Below are 21,866 nucleotides of genomic sequence, written 5' to 3'. Positions count from 1 at the left end.
TCAATGTTTTGCAATAGCATAAAAACTTGAAACACTCCTCCCTAGCAGCAAATGAAAGTGTCTCGGAAAGATACCATATGATTTGCTTGCAAATACCAATCAATTCAAATTAAACCTTCAATAAATCACTCTAGTGACACTATAGCAGCAAAATGTAACCTTAAAAAGTTGGTCAAAATGCTGATTTGATGGTGTGGTATAATGTTTTTGCAAATATGAATCAAATAACTGCAATCAATATGTTGAAATGTGATCCTTGAGTAGAATCACCTCAAGTGATATGAGTGTTTTCATCTTAAATTCCAATTATGAAAAATCAAGAGAGTTTTCATCCTCTAGATCTCCAACACCAAGGGTTTCATCCTTGAATGCTTCAATCTCCAAAATGAAAGGAATACTAAAATGACAAAATCAGATATTATGAAATGGGATGATTTGATATGAGCTTTGACTTCTTTTTTATAGGCACTTGCTTTGGTCCCTCTATTTTATTTTATTTATATTTATTTTGCTTTTCCCTCCAAGTAGTTAAAAATACTTCGAAATTACACCCAAAGGTCCCTTTTGGAATTATATGTTGAATAAAGTGTTAAATATGAAAAATAAAGTGATTAGGCTCACTTAAAATGTCAATATTTTTTATTTTCCTTGCTCTATCCTTTGGGAAATGGGGATAGGTTGGAGGTCTTCTCCATGGATCTAATCTTGAAAAGGGGACATGACATGAATCCTTGTTTATAACAGATCAATTAGCTTCTTATGTAAGCCACCTCCTAACCATATTGAGAGTACTGGCCATCTACCCCTATTAATCATCTACCTATTACCACTGCCTATGACAACTTAATAAATAATGAGCATTTATAAAATATAACCTTCATAGTAAGATCATTTACATTACACAGAATTTTTTTTGTGTTTAGGCACATAACAAGGAGAACTTCACACCATTAAGAATGTTTCTGAGAACTTATAATATTTATTTTGAATTTTTTGAGATCCCACATTATATTTTTTATCTTTGAAGTGCATGCCAAGGAATTTATTAGGGTGGTTTTAATTTATATCATGGAATTATAAAAATTTGGATAGCTTACTACTTTGTGTAATGATTCTGTGCAGGTTTTCCTTCTCAACAATGTTTTTTGCCCATAGTAAGTTTCATAACTTTCTGTTCTAATTTTGTTTAGTGACCTTCTTTGTTATACTAAGTACTAGAGGTGACAACCAAAATCAGTACATGTCTGCAAGTTTTCTACTTGCAATGAATGATCCCGTTCCTGAAATTAACTTCCAATATTATTTGGTCAGTAGATTTTCTAGTCAGTGAACGCAACAAAATGGGTCTGTTTTGTATTTGAAAAGAAGCACAAAATCTATTTGTCTTTTAACATCTTCAAGGTATAAAATCTGAGGCAAAATAATATTGAATTGATGCAGGAGAGCAAATTGTGAGCAGCCTTGCACGGATGGTTTTGATTATATGGCTGTTTGTAGTTTTGATCATCAATTCAAGTTACACAGCAAGTTTGACCTCAATCCTTACTGTGCAACAGCTTTCACCTACTATTAAAGGAATTGATGATTTGATATCAGACAATCTCCCGATAGGATATTTAAATGGGTCCTTTGTTAGAAACTATCTGTCAGGGGAGCTTAGTATAGCTCAATCCAGACTTATTGCTTTTGATTCTCCTGAAAGTTATTCTAACGCTCTATTGGAAGGACCAAGCAAAGGAGGTGTGGGAGCAGTTGTAGATGAACTTCCACCTAGCCAGCTCTTAGTAGCAGATCGGTGTGATTTGGAAATAGTTGGTCAGTCATTCACTAAAAGTGGATGGGGATTTGTACGTACTTTTCATTTATGCCCACAACCACTTGTTTCGGGAAATGATCATATGGTTATACAAGCTGCATTTTGCATTAGAGAAACTACTTTTCTGCTTTTTCTTGTGATGCTGAATTGTATTTTTTTCCTTTTTCATTTTTTTTTGTTTGACAGGTTTTCCAAAAGGACTCCCCACTACAAATTGATATATCAACAGCAATTCTGAACCTTTCAGAGACAGGTGAACTTCAGCATATCCATGATAAATGGTTGGGTGCAAATAGTTGCACTTCACATTCTAAGGACAATGGACCAAAGGAACTTGGCCTGAACAACTTTTGGGGTCTTTTCTTGATCACTGGAGCGGCATCCTTTGTTGCTCTTCTTGGATTTGTATGTTGTTTGGCTTTTCAATTCAGGCATCATCCAAGAACTTCTGATGATTCACAGAGTGTTAAAAGTGCTATTAGAAAGTTTGCTTCTTTTGTTGATCGTAAGGAGATTGATCAAAGAAAAGAAAGTTCAAGGGGGAGACGGACTGATGGGCAGGAGGAAATAAACTAAATTACAAGTGAATTTATACCCTGACACTGCACCACATGATTTTGGCTGTCATAGTCACAAATAATTCATGGTAGCAAATCTCTACAAAAAATCACATTAACTTGCAAGTAATCAGCACTTGGCAGGTTTGGCAATCTGATCTGAATTGGACTGGCAATTTTTTCTCCATACTTGGGTCCAATACCCAAGGCACCAAAAAAGGCATAAACTTGAGATTCAATCCCAATTTGGTATGAAATTAAAAAAACAGCATTTTTTTCTATTTTTATGAATTTGACTGTGTTTTTTTAATTTCCTGGTTAATTGAAAAAATCTTTTATCGAAGGATTTTTGCTACCATGGTCACATTAACTATATCTTCAGACTTCACCGGGTGGCACCCTTGCTTAAAAGCCTCTTTTGACTGGTTGATAGTATGTGCTATTCAAAAAGCCAATCTACTGAACTTGAAAGTTATTAGCCAACCTTGCCTTTGCAGATGGAAGCACCATGTTGGTGTGAAGTAAGTTTCAATTCAAGCGACACGTCCAATCAATGCCAATATCAAACGAAATACTAGACTGATGATATTCCCCCTCAACAATGAAAGTAAAGAGGTGTTCCCTTGGTAAGGGGAGTGCTTCTTTCAAACAACACGCTACTGTGTCGCTGCTCCAGATACTATCATGGAGACTCTAGTTAGTCTTCTAACTGGCTTTGGATTGTTCTGGCTTTACATATTTCCCTTGTTAAAATGGCACATAGCTACACTTCGGGCAACCTAGAATAATCTCTTTTAGTCATCTATTTTGAGACTTGCTTTCTGCTATGTGTGTTTACTCGGTACTGTCCAGTGTCATGATTTATTGGATTCGAATTGTCTTGTAAAAGATCCAAGAATGACTCCACCGTTTCATCTGTGAACTCAACCATATTTTCTTTGCTTATTTATGAATATTTAAAAGAGGCTTAAATAGATTTTGATGACAAAGATATTAACTGAAAATGGTGGGAATGAGTACGACACAAACATCAACTGCCAATGGCTTTGTATAAATCTGTTTATATATGAAATATTTAAATTTCCTTCTTAGCCAGGTTTGTTTTACTGAAATTAACGTAAAGATTTCACTACTAATAAGGAAGCAGAAACCACATGTTTCCTGAAATTCAGCACCATCATGCATTCTAATATTCTAGTGTCATTTCTTTAAAATTTCAATAATTAATGTCAGCCTTGTGCCTTATATTTTTGTGAGAACTTCTTCATGCTTAAAACAAATGGAAAGTGAATGTGAATATTGCAGCCTTCATAACCCTGGTGCTCGCAATTGCACTATATAATGCATCTTTCTGTAAATGCTAATATTCCCTTTTGATATTGTTTCATTTGATAATCTAGAATTTGAAGCTGAATCTGAGATAAGGATTCTGCCTTCCAGTATCTCACATTGCCTGTTTGTACGGTGCATTTTGTGTGTATATTTAATTATTTCAATCAATTTAGTAGGCATTTGTGTGAAACGATTACATGTCACTGCAACAATCGTTTTTTTGAAGGTGGTGCCATGGTACCCAGACCCTAATCTATCACACATTTCAAAGAAGATAACCATAACTTGGTTAAGAGATATGTAGACATAAGGACAAGGAAATAAAAAACCCACAAGATGGTTGTTAATATGTATATTCTGCCAATTACGTTACTAGTTAGCTCAGAATATTATCCAGAGTTGGGTTTAGTATGTACTGGGTTTGGGCCAACTGTGAATACCAGCAACGTCTTGCAAATCGATTCCAAGTTTATCTGGGTACATTGCAGAGCATATCCAAGGCGAACCTAGGCAGACTTGTTACAAAAAGATTTGATCGCTATTCCTATACGTGTGCAAGAGCCCATTAATTGCTAAGGATATTTTCGATGAAGATTCTTGAATTAGAGGCATGTCGATTTTTTTCTTCTAGGTAAACAAACTCTTGTTTTGTTTTTTCATTCTTTTATATTAAATGTGTTAGGATTTTTTTGTTTTCAATCGTTTGGAATTTGTTTTTTCAAAGCCGTTAACAAAAAGTATTACAATGGAAGATATGTAGTTCTAGCTTTTTAGGCTAATTTCTTTAAAAACAAACTTAAATTTACAAATGTGGAAGTATGTTAAGGCATTGACGTGAATAATGTCGAGAGATGTTCTACAATCACATGTATGCACCTCAATCATCCGTGTTCATATAAACTTAGCAGTAAATCTAGGAAAAATATATAAATCATGTTTGTTATTAATTAAAAAAATGTCCGATATTGTCGTTGTTAATTAAAAAAATATTGTCGTCGTTAATTAAAAAAATGTCCGATATCTGCCGAAATTTACTCTGCTAGGGTTCAAAATATTTATTTCAATCTTTACTAATTTTCCTTCGTTATTATTATTAAAATGTGAAGGTGGGTTAAAATCTTTTAAAAAGTTGAATTCATATGAAAACATAATATGAAAATTAAATTATTTAAATTTATTTTTAAAATTATTAAAATGTTAAGGAGGTTAAAATCTTTAAGAAATTGAATAAATATGAAAACATAATGTTAAATTTATTATATTTTAATTTATTTCTAAAATAATGTTATGATTATATCTATTACTATATTTTATTATATATTATAAATTATTAAATATAAATATAATATAATGTAATTTTTTCATTAGTCATAAACCTAACCATAATTGAACAATAAACTTAATTTTCTAATCATAACCTTAATTGAACTCTTACTATAACCCTTATTTAACCCTTATCTTAACCTTTATTGCTACCTCAATTAAAACCTTGCCCTAATTGAATTTTAATCTTAATTGAATTCTAACCATAAACCCAACCCAACCCTTAAACTAACACTAATTTTAATTGCAACTCTAATTTTAACCTTAACTCTAATACTATTTTCTACTCCAACATCAACACTAATTGTAACTCTAACCCTAACCCTAATCCCAATCTCTTAAACTAACACTAATTTAAATTGTACTTATAACCTTAACCTTAACCCTAATACTATTTCCTACTCCAACCTTGACACTAATTGTAACTCTATCTCTAAGCGAAATACCAATCGTAAAATTAACACTAATTATAAGTTTATAAAATAATTTCAATAAAAATGCCTCCTTTACATTTAAAAAATATATTTTCTCAATATATTTTCAGAAAGAACATTTAATTTGTTAACTTTTTATTATTATTTTAGATTTTGTCCCACACACCCACACCCACCCACACACACACACACACACGTACATATATAACTATTAATTTAATTTTTTATATAAGAAATTATAAATTAATTTAAATTAATTCTATATAAATGGATTTTAATAACTAGAAATCATTCAAATTAATTTATACTTTCATATACATGGAAAAAAATTAAAATTAATAATTAAATAAAAAAAAAGAAAACATCCTTTTTTGTTAATAATAAATTTGATCTCCATCCATTCATAATAAAAACTTATCAACATCTATCATAGATTGATTTTTGTCGATATTTAACATCATTTATCCAATCATATATCATAATAAAGTTAGTCCATTCCACCCTTACCATAGTAAAAATAGGTCCTATATCTAACTGGGGGCATTTCCTCTGTTAAGTTTCTATAGTTCGGAAGGTGTGGTTGTGGAAGTTGTTTAAGTGCGGCTTGTGTTGAATATTCAACAGGAGAATGTTTTCTATTTTGTAAATAGAATATTTCCTAGAGTTGTGAGGTTTACATCAAGAGCAATTTTATGTGTGGATAGTTTTAGTTATGTGAGACGAGTTTTCTTTCTCTTGCTTCATGTAAGGAAAGTTCCAGTTTGCATCATGCAAGGAAAGATTCTCTTAGAATGTGTTGCTTGAGGAAAGTTTCACTTCGCTTGCATAGTTGATGTTTTCATCAAGAAGGCTATATATGTAAAATTGTTGTAGCAACTAGGATGGTATTCGAAAGGAAAATTTGATCTAGAAGCTGAATAGAAGATTCAACGTTTGTAGGTTTTTCCCCACATTGGGGTTTCTTGGGTATATCGGTGTTATCTGTGCTCACGTGTTTGGTTTTCATTTGAATTTGCTTCCGCTATTCATTTTTGTTAATTAACTCAGTGTATTAATTGTTACAAATCAGATAGTTTCTTTTCTGTGGTATTTGTTGAACAATTGATCTGCTGCTGGGTTATAGAAATTAACATGGTATTAGAGCTATAAACTCTGAATACGAAGCCAAGTTTTTTTTTCACAGATTTCTTTAGGTTTCAGCTTTCAATTTCTTCGAGGATTTTATTTTGCAATGGCAACCACTGTTCGATATGAGGACAGTCTTGAGGGTGCATCTAACTTCTTACAATGGAGGTTTGGATTGCATCCGTTCTCAAGGAGAATAGGTTGTGGACCAATGCTAGTACAAAAGTGACTCCTCCAATAAATGATCCTATTTCCCTAGATTCGCATGAAATCAAGGAGGCCACGGCTCAAAGGATTATCCTTGATGGGGTAAAAGATCATTTGATTCCTCATCTATCGGAGAAAGACACTGCCAAAGAAATGTGGGATATGCTCACAAAAATTTATCTGGAGCGACTATCAAAGTCATAAGATGGTGCTCAAGGACAAGTTGCATAACAACAAGATGTCCAAGGGCGAGAGTGTGATCTCTTACTTGTCCAGATTGACACAAGTTAGGGATGAGTTGGTTGCTGTTGGAGAGATGATTGCTGAAGATGAGCTCGTGCAGATAGCTCTGAATGGTTTCTCGAAGTAGTGGGAAGTGTTTGTCAAATGCGTTGTCGGCAGAGATCGCCTACCTGATTGGGCGAGGTTTTGGGGCGATTTTGTCAAGGAGGAGATGAAAATGGTCATCGAGGAGGCCAGACTAAGAAGGTTGAAGATGAAGAAAATCTTGCTCTTGCAAGCAAGGGCAAGCATAAATTCAAAAAAGGGCAAACTGAAATGTCTTCTTCCAAGGATGGGAAGAAGAAAGATCTGAGTAAGATAAAATGTTTTTGCTACCATTAGATGGGTTACTATGCTAGTTAATGCTCGAATAAGAAAAACAAGAGCAAGTAGAAGAAGCAAGTTGCGGCTACAACAGAGGTGGACGAGTTTGCAACACGGTTTGAGAATGATTTTTCACTCATTGCATGTCTCTCAAGTTCAATTGCCAAAAGCGTATGGTATATTGATAGTGGGGCTTCTTGCCACATGACAAGAGTCAAAGAATATTTCACCAAATTGGAGGAGAAAAAGATGGATTTCTATATTGAGCTTGGAGACAATGGCAAGTACCAAGCAACTGGTGTAGGCACAGTCAAGTTTCAGAGGGAGTCTGGCAAACCTCTACTGGTGGAGGATGTGTTGTATGTCCCTGGCATGACAAAGAATTTAATCTTGTTTCTACTTTGGAGGACAAGGGTTATATCTTGACCTTTGAAGAGGGCAAAGTTTCTATCCGTCCTAAGTACTCCAAGGTAGCAAAAGTGATTGGAGTCAGACATGGCAGCTTATTTTGGTTGCAGTTTGAACCAACACATGCATTGGTAAGCAGTTGTAGAGGGCTTGGAGAATTGTGGCATAGGAGGATGGCTCATCTTCACCATGGAGCACTTAATGTGCTCAAGGAAGTAGTGACGGGGCTACCTCAGATGAAGGTTGAAAAGCATGTTTTAAGGTATCTCCGAGGCACAATTGATTATGGGTTGAGGTATATTTAGCAGGATGGAGTGAAGCTCGAGGGGTTCACTGATGCAGATTAGGCAGACAATACAACTGACAAGAAGAACACTTCAGAGTGTTGTTTCAGTTTGGGATCAGGAGTTGTTTTTTGGTACAGTAGAAAATAGAAGTCAGTTGCACTGAGTTCTACAGAGGCCGAGTATATGGAAACCAATATGGCTACATGTGAGGCTATCTGGCTTCATAAACTTCTAGCTGGGCTCTTTGATCAGGAGCTAGATCTGATAGTCATTTACTATGATAATCAAAGTTGTATCAAACTCTCTGTGAATCCAGTGTTTCATGACAAGTCGAAGCATATTGAGATAAAGTACCACTTCATCAGAGATTGTGTGGAGAAGGGGATAATGAAGCTACAATACATTCCTATGGATGAACGGATAGCAGACATCCTAACGAAGGCTTTGATGAAGAGAAAGTTTCTATTCTTTAGGGATAAGCTGAGTGTTGTGCAAAACACCTTCCTCACTAAGAGGGAGTGTTAAGTTTCTATAGTTCGGAAGCTGTGGTTGTGGAAGTTTCTTAAGTGCAACTTGTGTTGAATGTTCAACAAGAGAATGTTTTCTATTTTATAAATAGAATATTTCCTAGAGTTGTGAGGTTTACACCAAGAGCAATTTTATGTGTGGATAGTTTTAGTTATGTGAGACAAGTTTCCTTTCTTTTGCTTCATGTAAGGAAAGTTCCAGTTTGCATCATGCAAGGAAAGTTTCTCTTAGAATGTGTTGCTTGAGGAAAGTTTCTCTTCTCTTGCATAGTTGATGTTTTCATCAAGAAGGCTATATATGTAAAATTGTTGTAGCAACTAGGATGGTATTCGAAAGGAAAGTTTGGTCTAGAAGCTAAATAGAAGATTCAACGTTTGTAGGTTTTCCCCTACATTGGGGTTTCCTAGGTATATCAGTGTTCATGTGTTTGGTTTTCATTTGAATTTGCTTCTGCTATTTGTTTTTGTTAATTAATCCAGTGTATTAATTGTTACAAATTAGATAGTTTCTTTTTTGTGATATTTGTTGAACAATTGATATGCTATTGGGTTATAGAAATTAACATCCTCGACCTAGTATTTGAGATTGGATCTTTGAAATCATATCAAAGGAAAAAAATACACTTTTGCTATCATAATCACCATATCACATATTGCCTATACAGTACTAACTTATTCACATGCCATAACAAACATACACCATTACCATCCCATCATCTATAATAAATTATTTCTAGCTAAGACATTGACACTTTAAACTTAAAAAATCATGACAATATGCAAAACATTGGACTAAACAAATCTCAATTGATGGATAACTACCAAGCTAACCTACTTCCTAAACTGATCAACTACCTAAACATCTCGTTGCTATCTTTATCACCATATCAGGTGGTGCAGTCATCAGTTAGGAGGGATCTCAGAGATATCAATCAGGACCGGTCAACAATAGTAAACACAACAGAAACACAAGGATACGATGGAGGCAATGCCGAACTGAATGAATTATATCATGGAAAACTATTTACAATCAACCGGTAACAACCAGGTTATAGAAACCGGCTCACAGGCCTGCTAAAACATGCTTAGTTACAGAACAGGTCACAATTGGGACCTCAAATCTTAGGATCTATCTTCTATGTTCTATATCTTAACTTCCCCCTATTCTAATGTCAATTACAATGATTTATATGATCCAAGGGGATTCGGTCGACCCAAAAAGGGTTCAAATGCCGAAGAACAAGACCTAACTGTAAAAACAACAAGGTCGACCTTCACCAAAGAAATTCCTTCGGAAAATCCAAAAGATAAAGTGTAGGTCAAAGGGAAGGTTGGCCACACACCAAGGAACATCATAATCAACGTTTAGGGCTCCGCAAGATATGAAAGGGATCCGGTAGATTTAAAATGCAAATAGGTGCAAGCAACTGGTACCAAAAAACTGTCTCGGAAACTGGTAGCGATAACTTGCCGGAAAATGATCCAAATGCTCCATGGTTTGGTAATAATTTAGATGATCAAGTCTTCAAGCAAAAATCTAACTCCTCGAGATCCAGTGAGCTAATGCCAAAATATGCAGAATGAAATGCTGAAAATGTAAAATAGAAAGCAAAAACATAAAGGAAATATTTTTTTGGTTGATGCAAGATTGCCACGAACTGGGGATGCTCCTACATCATCAGGCTATTAGAAACACTCATCTTTTGACAAGAAGATCTAAATAGTAATTTATTTGTCTAGTTAGTGAGTCTTTTCTTTTGATTGATTTATCTTATATCATGTTCTTATGCTACTCAAGGATATCCACAAGTGATGAGAGAAGTGAGGATGGATCATGATCATAGTTTTCATGTCATGTTTGTAGTTTGTTTTGATGTCATTATTGGGGAAAATAAGTTCCTTGTGTGTGATTGGGGTTCTATATAGGATAGATCATGATCCTATGCAAATTAAATATCATCTAACGCTTTTTTCATCATGATTATTATGGTTTATGGTTACTACCTTACATATACTGACAAGGTTCTTGTGTGACTAGTATGAATCATGACACTCCTTGTTTACAATACGTTTGTCTATGCAAAGGGAGACTGTCATCACCTTGGTCTTACCATACCTTGGTGTAAATATATCCATTTGAAAAATAAGAACTCTATATGATGATGAATAGGCACTTGTAAAAGCACAAATGAAAGTTCAATTTCACATCAATCTATCAATTGCTTATCATTCAATCTCAATAAAATCTACCATCAAATCATATTAGTTCCATCTATTCCATCTCATACATTGATATTATCCATATTTGATATAGATCAAACCTTGTCTACCAATCAACTAATATTCTTCTATTCTTACTAATTGTTCTTCTATCCATCATTACAATCATTTTGGTTAAATGCCACGACACACACAAACAATTGCACCCATTGCATCATCTTGCATCCAAAATTATTTTAAAACTTCACATATATAAGCATGATATCATAATAATATCTATCACATACCATATCCTACATATACATAGTTAGAACATGGTCATAAGATGAAATCATAATCATAGCATCACATCAAAATTTTAGTATTACATTGATATTATCCATAATTGATATAGATCAAACCTTGTCTACCAATCAACTAATATTCTTCTGTTCTTACTAATTGTTCTTCTATCCATCATTATAGTCATTTTGGTTAAATGTCACGACACACAAAAACAATCGCATTCATTGCATCATCTTGCATCCACAATTAATTTAAAACTTCACATCTATAAGCATGCTATCATAATCATATCTATGACATAATATATCCTACATATACATAGTTAGGACATTCATAAGATGAAATCATAATCATAACATCAAATTAAAATGATAGTATTATAACATATATGCAATAAATTGTGGTGCCCCTCCCTCGATCAGACTCCGTATAACTTAGTTTGACTTTGTTTCATTTCTTGGAGGTATATGTGACTGGATGTTACTCTCTTATGTGAAGGTTTTTATTATGTTGATAATGCATTTTATCTTGAAGGATAGTTAGATGTTAGATTATTTGTGTATTTATTGATCTTAGTCTAACGCATCTTCTTCCATGAATGAGATATTTCTTGTCTTCATCTTCTTGTATGAGTATGAGTCTGTATGGGGTGCGAGGGGATGATCTTCCGTCACCCACTTCGGAGGGACACAGACTATCACGACTCTCTTCCACTGGTGTGCCTTCATGTGATAGATGTATGCATGTATGTATGTTTTCTTTGTGATGCAACACTGTAGGTACTGAGCATTGACTCCACCTGAATCTTTAGGTTTGAGCATGCTCTACAACCCAATGTTAAAGTGGAAAAAGGGAGACATCAGTCGGACCCTGTGGTATCATCGTTCCTATGGAATGAGTCCCCAGTCAGGTATCCTTGTGTTGTATTTGTCTGGTCATGTCAACCGTTAGTCCTCCGTGTTTTGATTTGTTGTATTTTGTTGCTCCTATATGAAGTTTAATAATTATCTAATATTTTGCGAAAAGATTAGTATTAAATTTTAATGTTATTGGGATGTCGTTATTTGATTTATTATTAAGTTGAGATTTTGGAACTTAAAGATTTGAATTATTTAAGTTATTCGAAAGGGTTATTTAGTAAGGAAATTAATAATAACATCTTTTTGTGCATTCAAGTTTAATTAGTTTGAGAAGCTTTAGGACTTAATTATTTTGGAAGGATTAATTAAATAGAAAATTTTAAATATTTAATTTAGTATTTTCATTACTCATGTTATTATTTATTAAAATACAACAATTACTTATTGTTTAGAAAATAATTATTGAAAAGGGAAATTAGTCTTTTGAATTCTTTTAGGCCTTTAGAAATTAATTCAAATAGGGAAAATAATATTTATTTTAATCAATTTCTTGCATGTGCATGTGGGGGTTACAAAATAAATTAATTTATGGAATTAAATGTTGGAAATCTTGGCATGCAAATGTTGTGCAAGAGTTACAATTGTGAATGGAGTATTTAATTATTATGGCTGGCTTTTTGGAGGGAAGTTTTTGGCCATACATTTCTTTTGCTCTGAAAATCACATTTCTCTGGTTATGAAGGTTTCAAAGGAATTTGGGGAAAACTCTGGCTTTTGGGTAAACAAAATTGAAAGGATCGTTCGATTCATTTGGATTGGATCTCTTGGATTGATATCTCGTGCATACAACTTTTGTCTTTGTTTTTTATTTTCAAAAAGCGAAAGAGGTAGGGACTCTGGTTATTTCCCCTGCAGATTAAAATCTCTCTTTGATTCAAATGAAAATCTATTAGATATTTTTATTGTGATGAGAAAATGGAAATAAAAATGTCTGAAAATTGGGGAAATTAGATTGAATAAAATTGTGAATCTGGGGTCAGCCTGAATTTTATTGTAAATCGGTGTTTTGGGTATTTTGAATTGGTATAGTTTTTGCCTGAGAAACTTACTATAATTCTGGTTTGCTAGTCTCAGTATCAATATATATATATATATATATATATTCATTCAAAACAAATATATATATACTCATGCGATTTCATATTCGTTTTTTTTTTTTTTTTTTTTTTGCGTTTCAATGTTTTTTTGACTTTTCGGTTTATCAGAGTTTAATCTCCATGTTTGTTGTTACCGTGGGCACTGTGGGAGAGCCCACCCACGACGCGGGTGGCTAAGCCCACGACTATGGGGGCTCACCCACAGCCGTGGGTAAAACCCACGGCTCCCTCACTATTTCCTTGTCGTGCATATAATACTCTCGACCTTATTAAAAACTGGGTGTTGTGCATTGGTTATTAATTAATGTTTATTTCCGTCGATTCTATATTTAAAACGATTCATATATATATATATATATATATATATATATATATATATATATATATAAACTTGTTTTGGTATTTTGCCGTGTTCGGTTATATATGCGGAGTTGTATATGTTTTAATATAGATACAATATATAAGATTTGTTTTAGATTGGTTAATTGCTATAATGTAATTATATATGTGTGTGTGTGTGTGTGTGTGTGTGTGTGTATACTTCTTTTGAATTTGGAAGCCCTTCTTTTTATTGTTATTGATCAAGATCATGTTAATGAAATGGTAATAACGTATAATGCAATCTTAAATGGATGATCAATGAAATGTTGGTCTTATAGTGTAATTAGGAATATAATGGATTTTAATGATTTGAATTTGTTATATTAGAAAATTAATGTTAAATTTAAAATAACGTGGTATAGATGTTTTTGTGGTCTCCTTGGTATTATATTGTATTCCTTTATGTTTTACCTTATGAGACCATGGTATTGCCTTGTTTCTTGCCCATTATTGTGGATTCATGGTCATGTTGTTTAATGCATTTAGCTTCCAGAGGCTAGGATAATGTTTGTATTCCCATTTGAGTATGTTTATCATTGTCCTTGAATGTTTGAGATTAGTGTCTTGCATGACTTATATGATAGTCAAGCCTTCATTGTTGATCATTGTTGTACTGCTTCTCCTGATATTTTGGATCAGTGGAGTTTTGTGTGCTAGATGGTCATTCCTAGCCTATTGTTGTTACTCCTTTTGAAGATCTTTTCTAGCAAGTGGACTGAGCCTTTCTATGGTTGAAATCCTTGTCACCTTGTGTTTTTGGTGTCATGGCCTTGTGATTTATATTTGTTGATTCCTGGGTGCAAGTCAAGGGGGAGTGGCTTTCATTGGGGTCGGGACCCAAAGTGGTCGCCAGGGTAACTTAATGGGAGTTTTGTAATCAAGTGAAAACATAATTAATGAACTTGGGTGGGTAGTTAGTTCACATTAATAAAGATAAGATTGTTGCCTCTTTTGCTCGTAAACGCTCGTAAAGGTTTGGGGTAAGTAGAGAAGGCCTGAAATGGTGTCCACCAATCTTGTCCCTTCGAAAGGTTGGTGTGGTCCACTAGAGTTTGTATGGGGTCTAGGGCTCGAGAGAGGTTACCAGGGTAACTCAAGATGGGGGCCAAGACCTAATGAAGACCTACCAGGGTAACTCATGACAACCTAGTGATGACACTCTTCCCTATTGCTACCTACTGATAACTTGTGTCTTTTTATCCTTCCATGGATTGCTTTGTGCCTCCGGAAGTGGTTGGTTAACTTATGTTGGTTTATCCTTCTGTGGATTTCTTTGGGCCTCTGGAAGTTGGTTATCATATTTTGTGACTAGTGATGTTACTGTTGTGAGTCTTTTGTGTAATTTGTATGGTTGATTCTCTTGTGAGCCTCATGTATACTCTGTCTTGTGGATTCTCTTGTGAGTCTCTGGTGAGTATAGCTTTGTGGATTATTTTGTGGTCCTTGATTGGTACCTTTGTATGTTTTCTTCCTCCTTGTCGGTCTGACTGATACCTCCTAGCACGGGGGTGGACCTATTGGTACCACATGGTTGGGTGGAGTGCTTTTCGTACCCAATGGGTTTTGGCTCCTTCAGCTGCATGTTCGAGGAGGCTCGTGAAAAGATTGAAGACTGTTATTATTGCACCAAATTTATGTATTTATCCCATCATGGGACTCTTAGAGATTTGTAACTTGAGGGTCCATTGTAATATATTGTATATTCATATGTATAATCTTCAAAAATGTAATATGTATCTTATGTAAATGATCAACATTGTAATTTGTTTAGCAGTTTTTTGTTGGGTTTATTGGATGATGTTCAACCATGAGTTACATAGTTATGGGGCCTTGACGATAATTGCTAGTTGTTAATTGTGTATCACTTTTTATCTTGATGGATGTATCTCTCTTTCTGTAATGTTATCCTTTATATATATAGAAACTAAAAATAAAAAAATATTCGCATTTTCTTTGTATTTGTTGTTTAAGTCCTCTTGGCCTCATAGCGGAGTGTGACATAAATCATACATATTTTCATAAGTCGTCACATCTTGCACACACAAGCATGTTAGTATCATAATCCATATAAGTGCATCCATACACATGAAAATCACATCACATATATACATAGACCCGTTTCATAATGGAAACATGAATGTAGACATCATATTAGAATCACATAAAAGACATATAGATTGCTGCAAGAAAAATGCATCTCATATATATCAAAAAAAAAAAATCAGCTCATGATATAATATCATAATGTATGTCCAAAATTGAGCTCACAAGCTCTATCATACATATGTCTACAATACAAAAATAGCCTATGAGATACTACCACCCTCTAATTGAGAAAGTGCCTACTGGCCAAACCCTGAGGCTCTTATACGTCCTTGTTCTTTCCGTGATGGTGGTGGTGGCCCCATAGGTCTTGAAACCCCTCCTGATGGACTAGATGATCTATATGAGTGTGACTGTCCATATTGACTTTATGTGTAACTAGGTGCCCTTTGATTTGGAAACAACACACTTTCGTATAGATCTCTCTAGTATCGAACATCTTGACCAACACAGACTACTGAATTGTTGTTTTTGGTTGATTTTTTTGCATCAATGTTTTGGATCACACTCTGTGATCCATCATCAAGATGAAAATAAACTCAAGAAATAGAAAGAAAAAACTAACTATAATGCCATATCAGCTGAAGGTTCTTGTACTATTTGTTGGAACCTAAGAGATGTTTTCTCAACTCTTTGTGCTCTAATCATAGGTGCATCTCTCTTAGCTTTTAGTTGTGCCAACACTACCTATGTTGTATCCCTCTCCACAAGCAATAAGTCCCCTCATCTTCGAGCCTTATCATGCTTTAGTAATGATGTAGCCAGTTGTACCTATGAGCCCACATCATCTTCGCCAACCTCAGTATCATTCATAAAACCATCCTCCTACTATTGTCCTATATACCACTCTCCCTAGGTTGATCCTCCTACACTTTCTCTTGTGTTTGTACCTACACCTATACTGTTGGCTGAATAACTAGGTGACAACTCCCCTCACTTCCACCTCTACCCTCTCCTCCATCTCCATCTCCATCTCTCCCTCTGGATCGACCTCTCCCCCTCTATCCTCTCCTTGACTATATCTCTCAAGGCATTGATATGTCTCTAGAGGTCCATGAGGTGTGTGGGGTGATAAGCTAACCACCAAGTGTCATAGATCAAAGTCGTCCTTGAATTCACTACATTTGCCGCTGCTCCCTACTACACTGGGGCTAATGGATGAAACTTTATTATAGCCACATCATGGTTGATCATAGTCCCCATGCTACAATCTCTAGATGGTATCAAGAAAACATAGTCTTGCCAAGGGGTACATGCTATCTCTTGTCGAACTACTTGAGCACTCACATTGACAACTGACACTCAATGGCATGAATAGTTTGTATTGTTTGACCAATTAGATATTGGTTATGTCTATAGTTAGACAAATACTCTACATTATTTGTCCACCCCTCACAATGTCTCCACGACCTTTGGGTAAAGGTGACTAACATATCAAGCTCATCCTACCAGCATGCTTTGTTACCCAACTATCGATGGGTAACTACCCCTGAATAGTTGTACACATAAGGAAACTCTAGGCCTCTCGCTCTGTAATAGACTGACATGGTAATAGTGGCATGCTCCCATGCCCAAATATGTAGTAGCATCACAATACATCTGATTGATCTGTTAGACACAACATGTAATTGATGAAATAATATAGCTAGAACACATGACCTCTAAGTGAACCCAGTCCCATCAATCATCATCTACTAATAAAACCTGCCCCATCCAATAGGGAATCCATGATCTCACCTATCTGGAAAAAGCACCCTTCCAATCATTGATGCTAGTACCACTTGATGGTATGATGAAAGAATAAGTATCCAGTAGAATAATGAGAGGTGGGGGGGGGTGAATTAGTATATTGAAAAACTGATACAAAGTTCCCAAGCTCAAACTTAGTCAAACAAAGTAAACATATCTCAGTCAAGATCAATATTCTTAGGAATACTTGACATTAATTGGTTTAACTGTTATGAGAACTTTTAACAGTAAACACCTTCAATCTTGTAAACATCAACAATGCTTAATCTTAACTCAACATATTCATCTCTCAATGCTTCTACTTAACATGCCTTATCAAAAATTAACCAAATCAACAAATAAGATCACAACCACAAAAGTATTCACCACTTGATACAAATTTTTATACTTGGAAAACCCAAATAGGTAAAAACCACGATGAGATGGGACTCACAAGGATAGCTATCTGAACTCTTTCGAAGTTCACCCTTTTAGGAGCCAAAGCCTGTTAGAGCTTTACAATAAGTCCTATTAAGAACTAATTCCGGTTAGGAATCACTCGGTTAAGGGGGATTTACAAATATGCCTTGTTAGAAGCACAATACCCTGTTAGGAGTAACCTCACTGGAGGATTTAAGAATCCAAGCTAATGGACCACCTTGTTAGAGGATTTAATGAGTAACCAAGCTTGTTAGAGCTTACCTGGTTAAGGGATTTTACTTCTGCTGTAATTGTTAGAAAATAACTAGTTTTCTTGATCTGTCTGAGTAGAACTACATTTCCTTGATCAGATCCTTCTAAGCTTCAATTTTCCTTCACTAAAAAATGCAGATCCATTCACTGGTTGGGCAACCACATACTGAATAGGTTTTCAACCAATCTTGCCAACAACCTTTACAAACAACTTCATCGACCTTAAATACAAATCAATTAGGTCGGTAACACAACAAAAACCTAATTCTCATTATTGAGATTACAAACAAGTTGGTTCAATCTTGACCGTTAGAAATCATGACAATCTCTTCACATTCTTTAAGACAATTCCAACCACTCCTTGATCACCGCTCCATTGGACTTTGTAACTCATCACGAGCTGTGCATCAAATGCAATCCACTTTGCTCCTTCCCTAGACAATAAGCAAACACACCAAACCAATTTGAATTTATCCTCATACAATGATCACATGTGTCTCCATCATTACCTCTCATCAGATAATAAACCAACAAACTTGATCAGTTAGGGTTTAACAACTGATAGGGTTTACTGATTACATTACATAGAAAGGTTTGACCCTTTACACCGGTTCACCTGTTCAACTCACAAACTTTACATACCAGTTACAACATCATCTACAACTCTCTTCTTACTAGTTACTAGCCAATATCAAAAACAATAATATCAACAATAACACGAATACCTTTTACTGGTTCAATTGACATCAATGACAGCATATCATTAATGCAATCTCTATGCAAAATGCCAATAAACTCAAAATTCCAACACCACTCATAATCATTGATACTGATCCATAAAGGTGTCAAATTTGATGTCATAATCATCAATGCTTAGGTCATCAGTCATAAATAGTCATGCCAATGTAAACTCTCTAGTGTCTGTTGGTAATTGACGCTCATCTAGTGGATACTGATGCGTGAATAATGGTCTAGGGTTGTCATTGATGGCAACTCTCCTTGAAGATCCTATCTGGTAATCACAAATTTTGATATCCAGAAGTTATTGTGATCTAGTGACAGACTACTGGTAATTCAGGTTGAGTAGTGCAGTTTTGGTTCGGAAAATTTCTGGTGATTGCGGTGGTGAGATTCATGCATGGGATGATAGGGCTGACTAGTGCAGTCACCGGTTAGGAGGGACCTCAAAGAGATCAATCTGAACTGGTCAGCAAGAGTAAACACAATGGAAACATAAGGATATGATGGAGCCAATGTAGAACCGAATGATTTATTTCATGAAAATTGATTACAGTCAACCAGTAACAATCGGGTTCTAGAAACTGACTCATTGGCGTGCTAAAACATGCTTAATTACATAACATGTCACAACAGGGACTTCAAATCTTAGGATCTATATTCCATGTTCTGTATCTTAACTGATCTCTTCTTATCTTCCATTCTAATGCTCATTTACAATGATTTATATGATCCAAGGGGATCCAATCGACCCAAAAGGGATCAAATGCCGATGAACAAGAGCTAATGTGTAAAAGGAATAAGGCCGACCTCCGCCAAGGAAATTACTCCAGAAAATCCAAAGGATGAAGTGAGAATTGTGAGGCCTCACCTCGACTCAGTCTGACATTCAGTGGATTTTATATTTTAGACTATTATGGATACTTTATTTTGATGCATTTTGAGACTTAGAACTTATATGATTTCAGGATTTGGATAACATTGCTATGATTTGATGATTTACTTATATGCTTTATGAGATAGAACACTACTTGATTGTTAGATAGGATGATATTGCAATGATAGATGTCGTTATTGAATTTGCAGGACTTTACTTTGAATATAGAAATATGATGTATGGTTAGTTTATGTGAATTGGGATGAAATTGCTTATGTGAAATTGCTTGGTAAAAGTTGTATTTGATCTGTGCAGATGAAAATTGTATGCAAGTAATGATGTGCATTGTTATATTATTGAATTATATTATAATTGGATATGTGAAAGTACTAATGTGTATATTGAGATGCGAAGGAAAATTTACCATGTGACCATGGAAAATTACGGAGAATCAAACCTAGACTTATGTATGTTCGTAAGCCAGGGTTTGTCTATTTGGAGAGACAACACCCCGTTCGTGTTGTATTTTATTCGTAGCAGTATATGTTGCATGAGTGTTAAGTGTTATTTAAATTTATTGTGTAAAAACCTCAAGAGACAATTTCATGTTTTATTTTTGTAAAAGTGTTTTATTTGTGTCACTTGACACGTGTGTATTTAAATTTAAATGTTTTATTTTGTCTCTTGGTGGGAAAGTGTTTAATTATAGTTTTCTTAAATAAATTAATGTGTTGTCATAAATACTTTGGAAATATAATATTTGGAGTGGTCAACTTATGTTTGACCCGAAAATAAACTTCAGAGGGGTTTAAAATGAGTTAAATGAACACCTAGGGGTAGTTTAATAGGGTTTCCTAAAGCCCATAAGGTATACCTAGGGGTTAGGGGTAATTTTAGGCAAGTTTCTACTTTATAATGATCTTTTTAACGCTTTAAAAATTGGTTTTTTTGAGTTGAGCGAAAATTGAAAATTAGAAGTTAAATCTAATCAAGATTTTTCCTTTTGGAATGAGAGTCTTTTTGCATTTTTGCTTTCTTTCTTCTTTTTGGTTTTTTTTAGAATCCTGTGAGAACTCAGAGAGTGAGCTTCTTAAGGAAGATTTTTGAGAATAGGAGGGTAATCACCCACTCTCCATTTTTGGAGACAGAAGAAAATTTGAAAAGAAAATAATGTTATGGAATAGAGAAATTGAATAAGGGTAGAAGGAAAAAGATTTGTGGATTGGGCAGCTCTTCATCAAATATCATAATAACCTTTGGGCAGATTAAGGTTGGTTTCAATTATTATTTTAATGTCTTCTTCTTGTTATGTTTGGAAGTTGTTGGTATAAGAAATCTGTGATCTTGAAAGTTTGTGTTAGAAAATCCTTTGGTATTTTTGCTTTATGAATTGTTGTGTTTTGGGAGTTTTCTCAAGATCTCTTACTCTTGGGAGAGAAGAGGATCTTGAGGGTGGTAGCAGTGACAGCCCTCGAGTGAGAGACTCTCTTTTGAGAGCGATCACAAGGGATCTTTGTGTGACCCTTGCTGCATGGCCTGTTTGTGCAATGGGGGTCATAAGGAGGGATATAAGGCTAGAATGCCTTTTGGGGGCATAAGGAATAAGGGGTTGAGATTCTTGATATTATTATTGTGCCATGAGGTGGCTTCTTGTTTATTTCATACTTGCAGTTCTCCTCAGGGTATTGGTCCACTACCACCCTTTGAAATTGTTCATCACCAGAGTGTGGTGCTGTGAAAGCCAAGTTGGGAATGTGTCTGGAAAATCTGTATGCATTGCTTTCTATGTGTATGCCTGTTTGTAACCCGTCTAGGATTTGGTTCTCCGAGCTCGGGGGTGGCTACCAGTTAGCCTAGGCTGGGAGGTGAGCACTCCGTGGTCATATTTATGTTTATCTATTATGCAGGAAAGACAGGAGAAAAAGAATAGGAACCATGAAAAAGACACTGAAGATTATTATTGAAGATTCTTAAATTCAGTTGTAGATGTTTGTTTAAAATTGTTATAGAAATATGCCTCATTCATAGAAAAGAGAAGCAAGTTGTATTTTGTGAAAGTAGACTTGAAGTTTTATTGTTGTGACTGTTCAGAGAAACATCCTGAAAATTGGTAGAATATCTTAGAGATGTTTTAAAAAAGAAAGGCTTGTTATTTCTACTTCTGGTTTTTAGAAAAAGAAAAGTTAATTTGTGTTGCATGCA

The 21,866-nt window shown here is 34.8% G+C and overlaps 1 protein-coding gene across 2 annotated transcripts in view; it reads left to right on the top strand.

Moving 5' to 3' along the window:
- Positions 1-2,716, top strand: part of LOC131067433 (glutamate receptor 3.4) — a 68,536-nt gene extending 65,820 nt beyond the window's left edge. For both annotated transcript variants that reach the window (XM_058002439.2, XM_058002440.2), the window contains exons 4-6: positions 1,123-1,154; positions 1,441-1,847; positions 2,003-2,716. In XM_058002439.2, coding sequence (XP_057858422.1) covers positions 1,123-1,154; positions 1,441-1,847; positions 2,003-2,392 — 829 coding nt within the window. In that variant the 3' untranslated portion in view covers positions 2,393-2,716. The remainder of the gene's footprint in view (positions 1-1,122; positions 1,155-1,440; positions 1,848-2,002) is intronic.
- The last annotated feature ends 19,150 nt before the right edge of the window (positions 2,717-21,866 follow it).

The sequence above is a fragment of the Cryptomeria japonica genome, chromosome 9, assembly GCF_030272615.1.
Source record: "Cryptomeria japonica chromosome 9, Sugi_1.0, whole genome shotgun sequence".
NCBI classification, from domain to species: Eukaryota; Viridiplantae; Streptophyta; class Pinopsida; order Cupressales; family Cupressaceae; genus Cryptomeria; species Cryptomeria japonica.
This window is presented reverse-complemented; position numbering and strand designations above follow the sequence as displayed.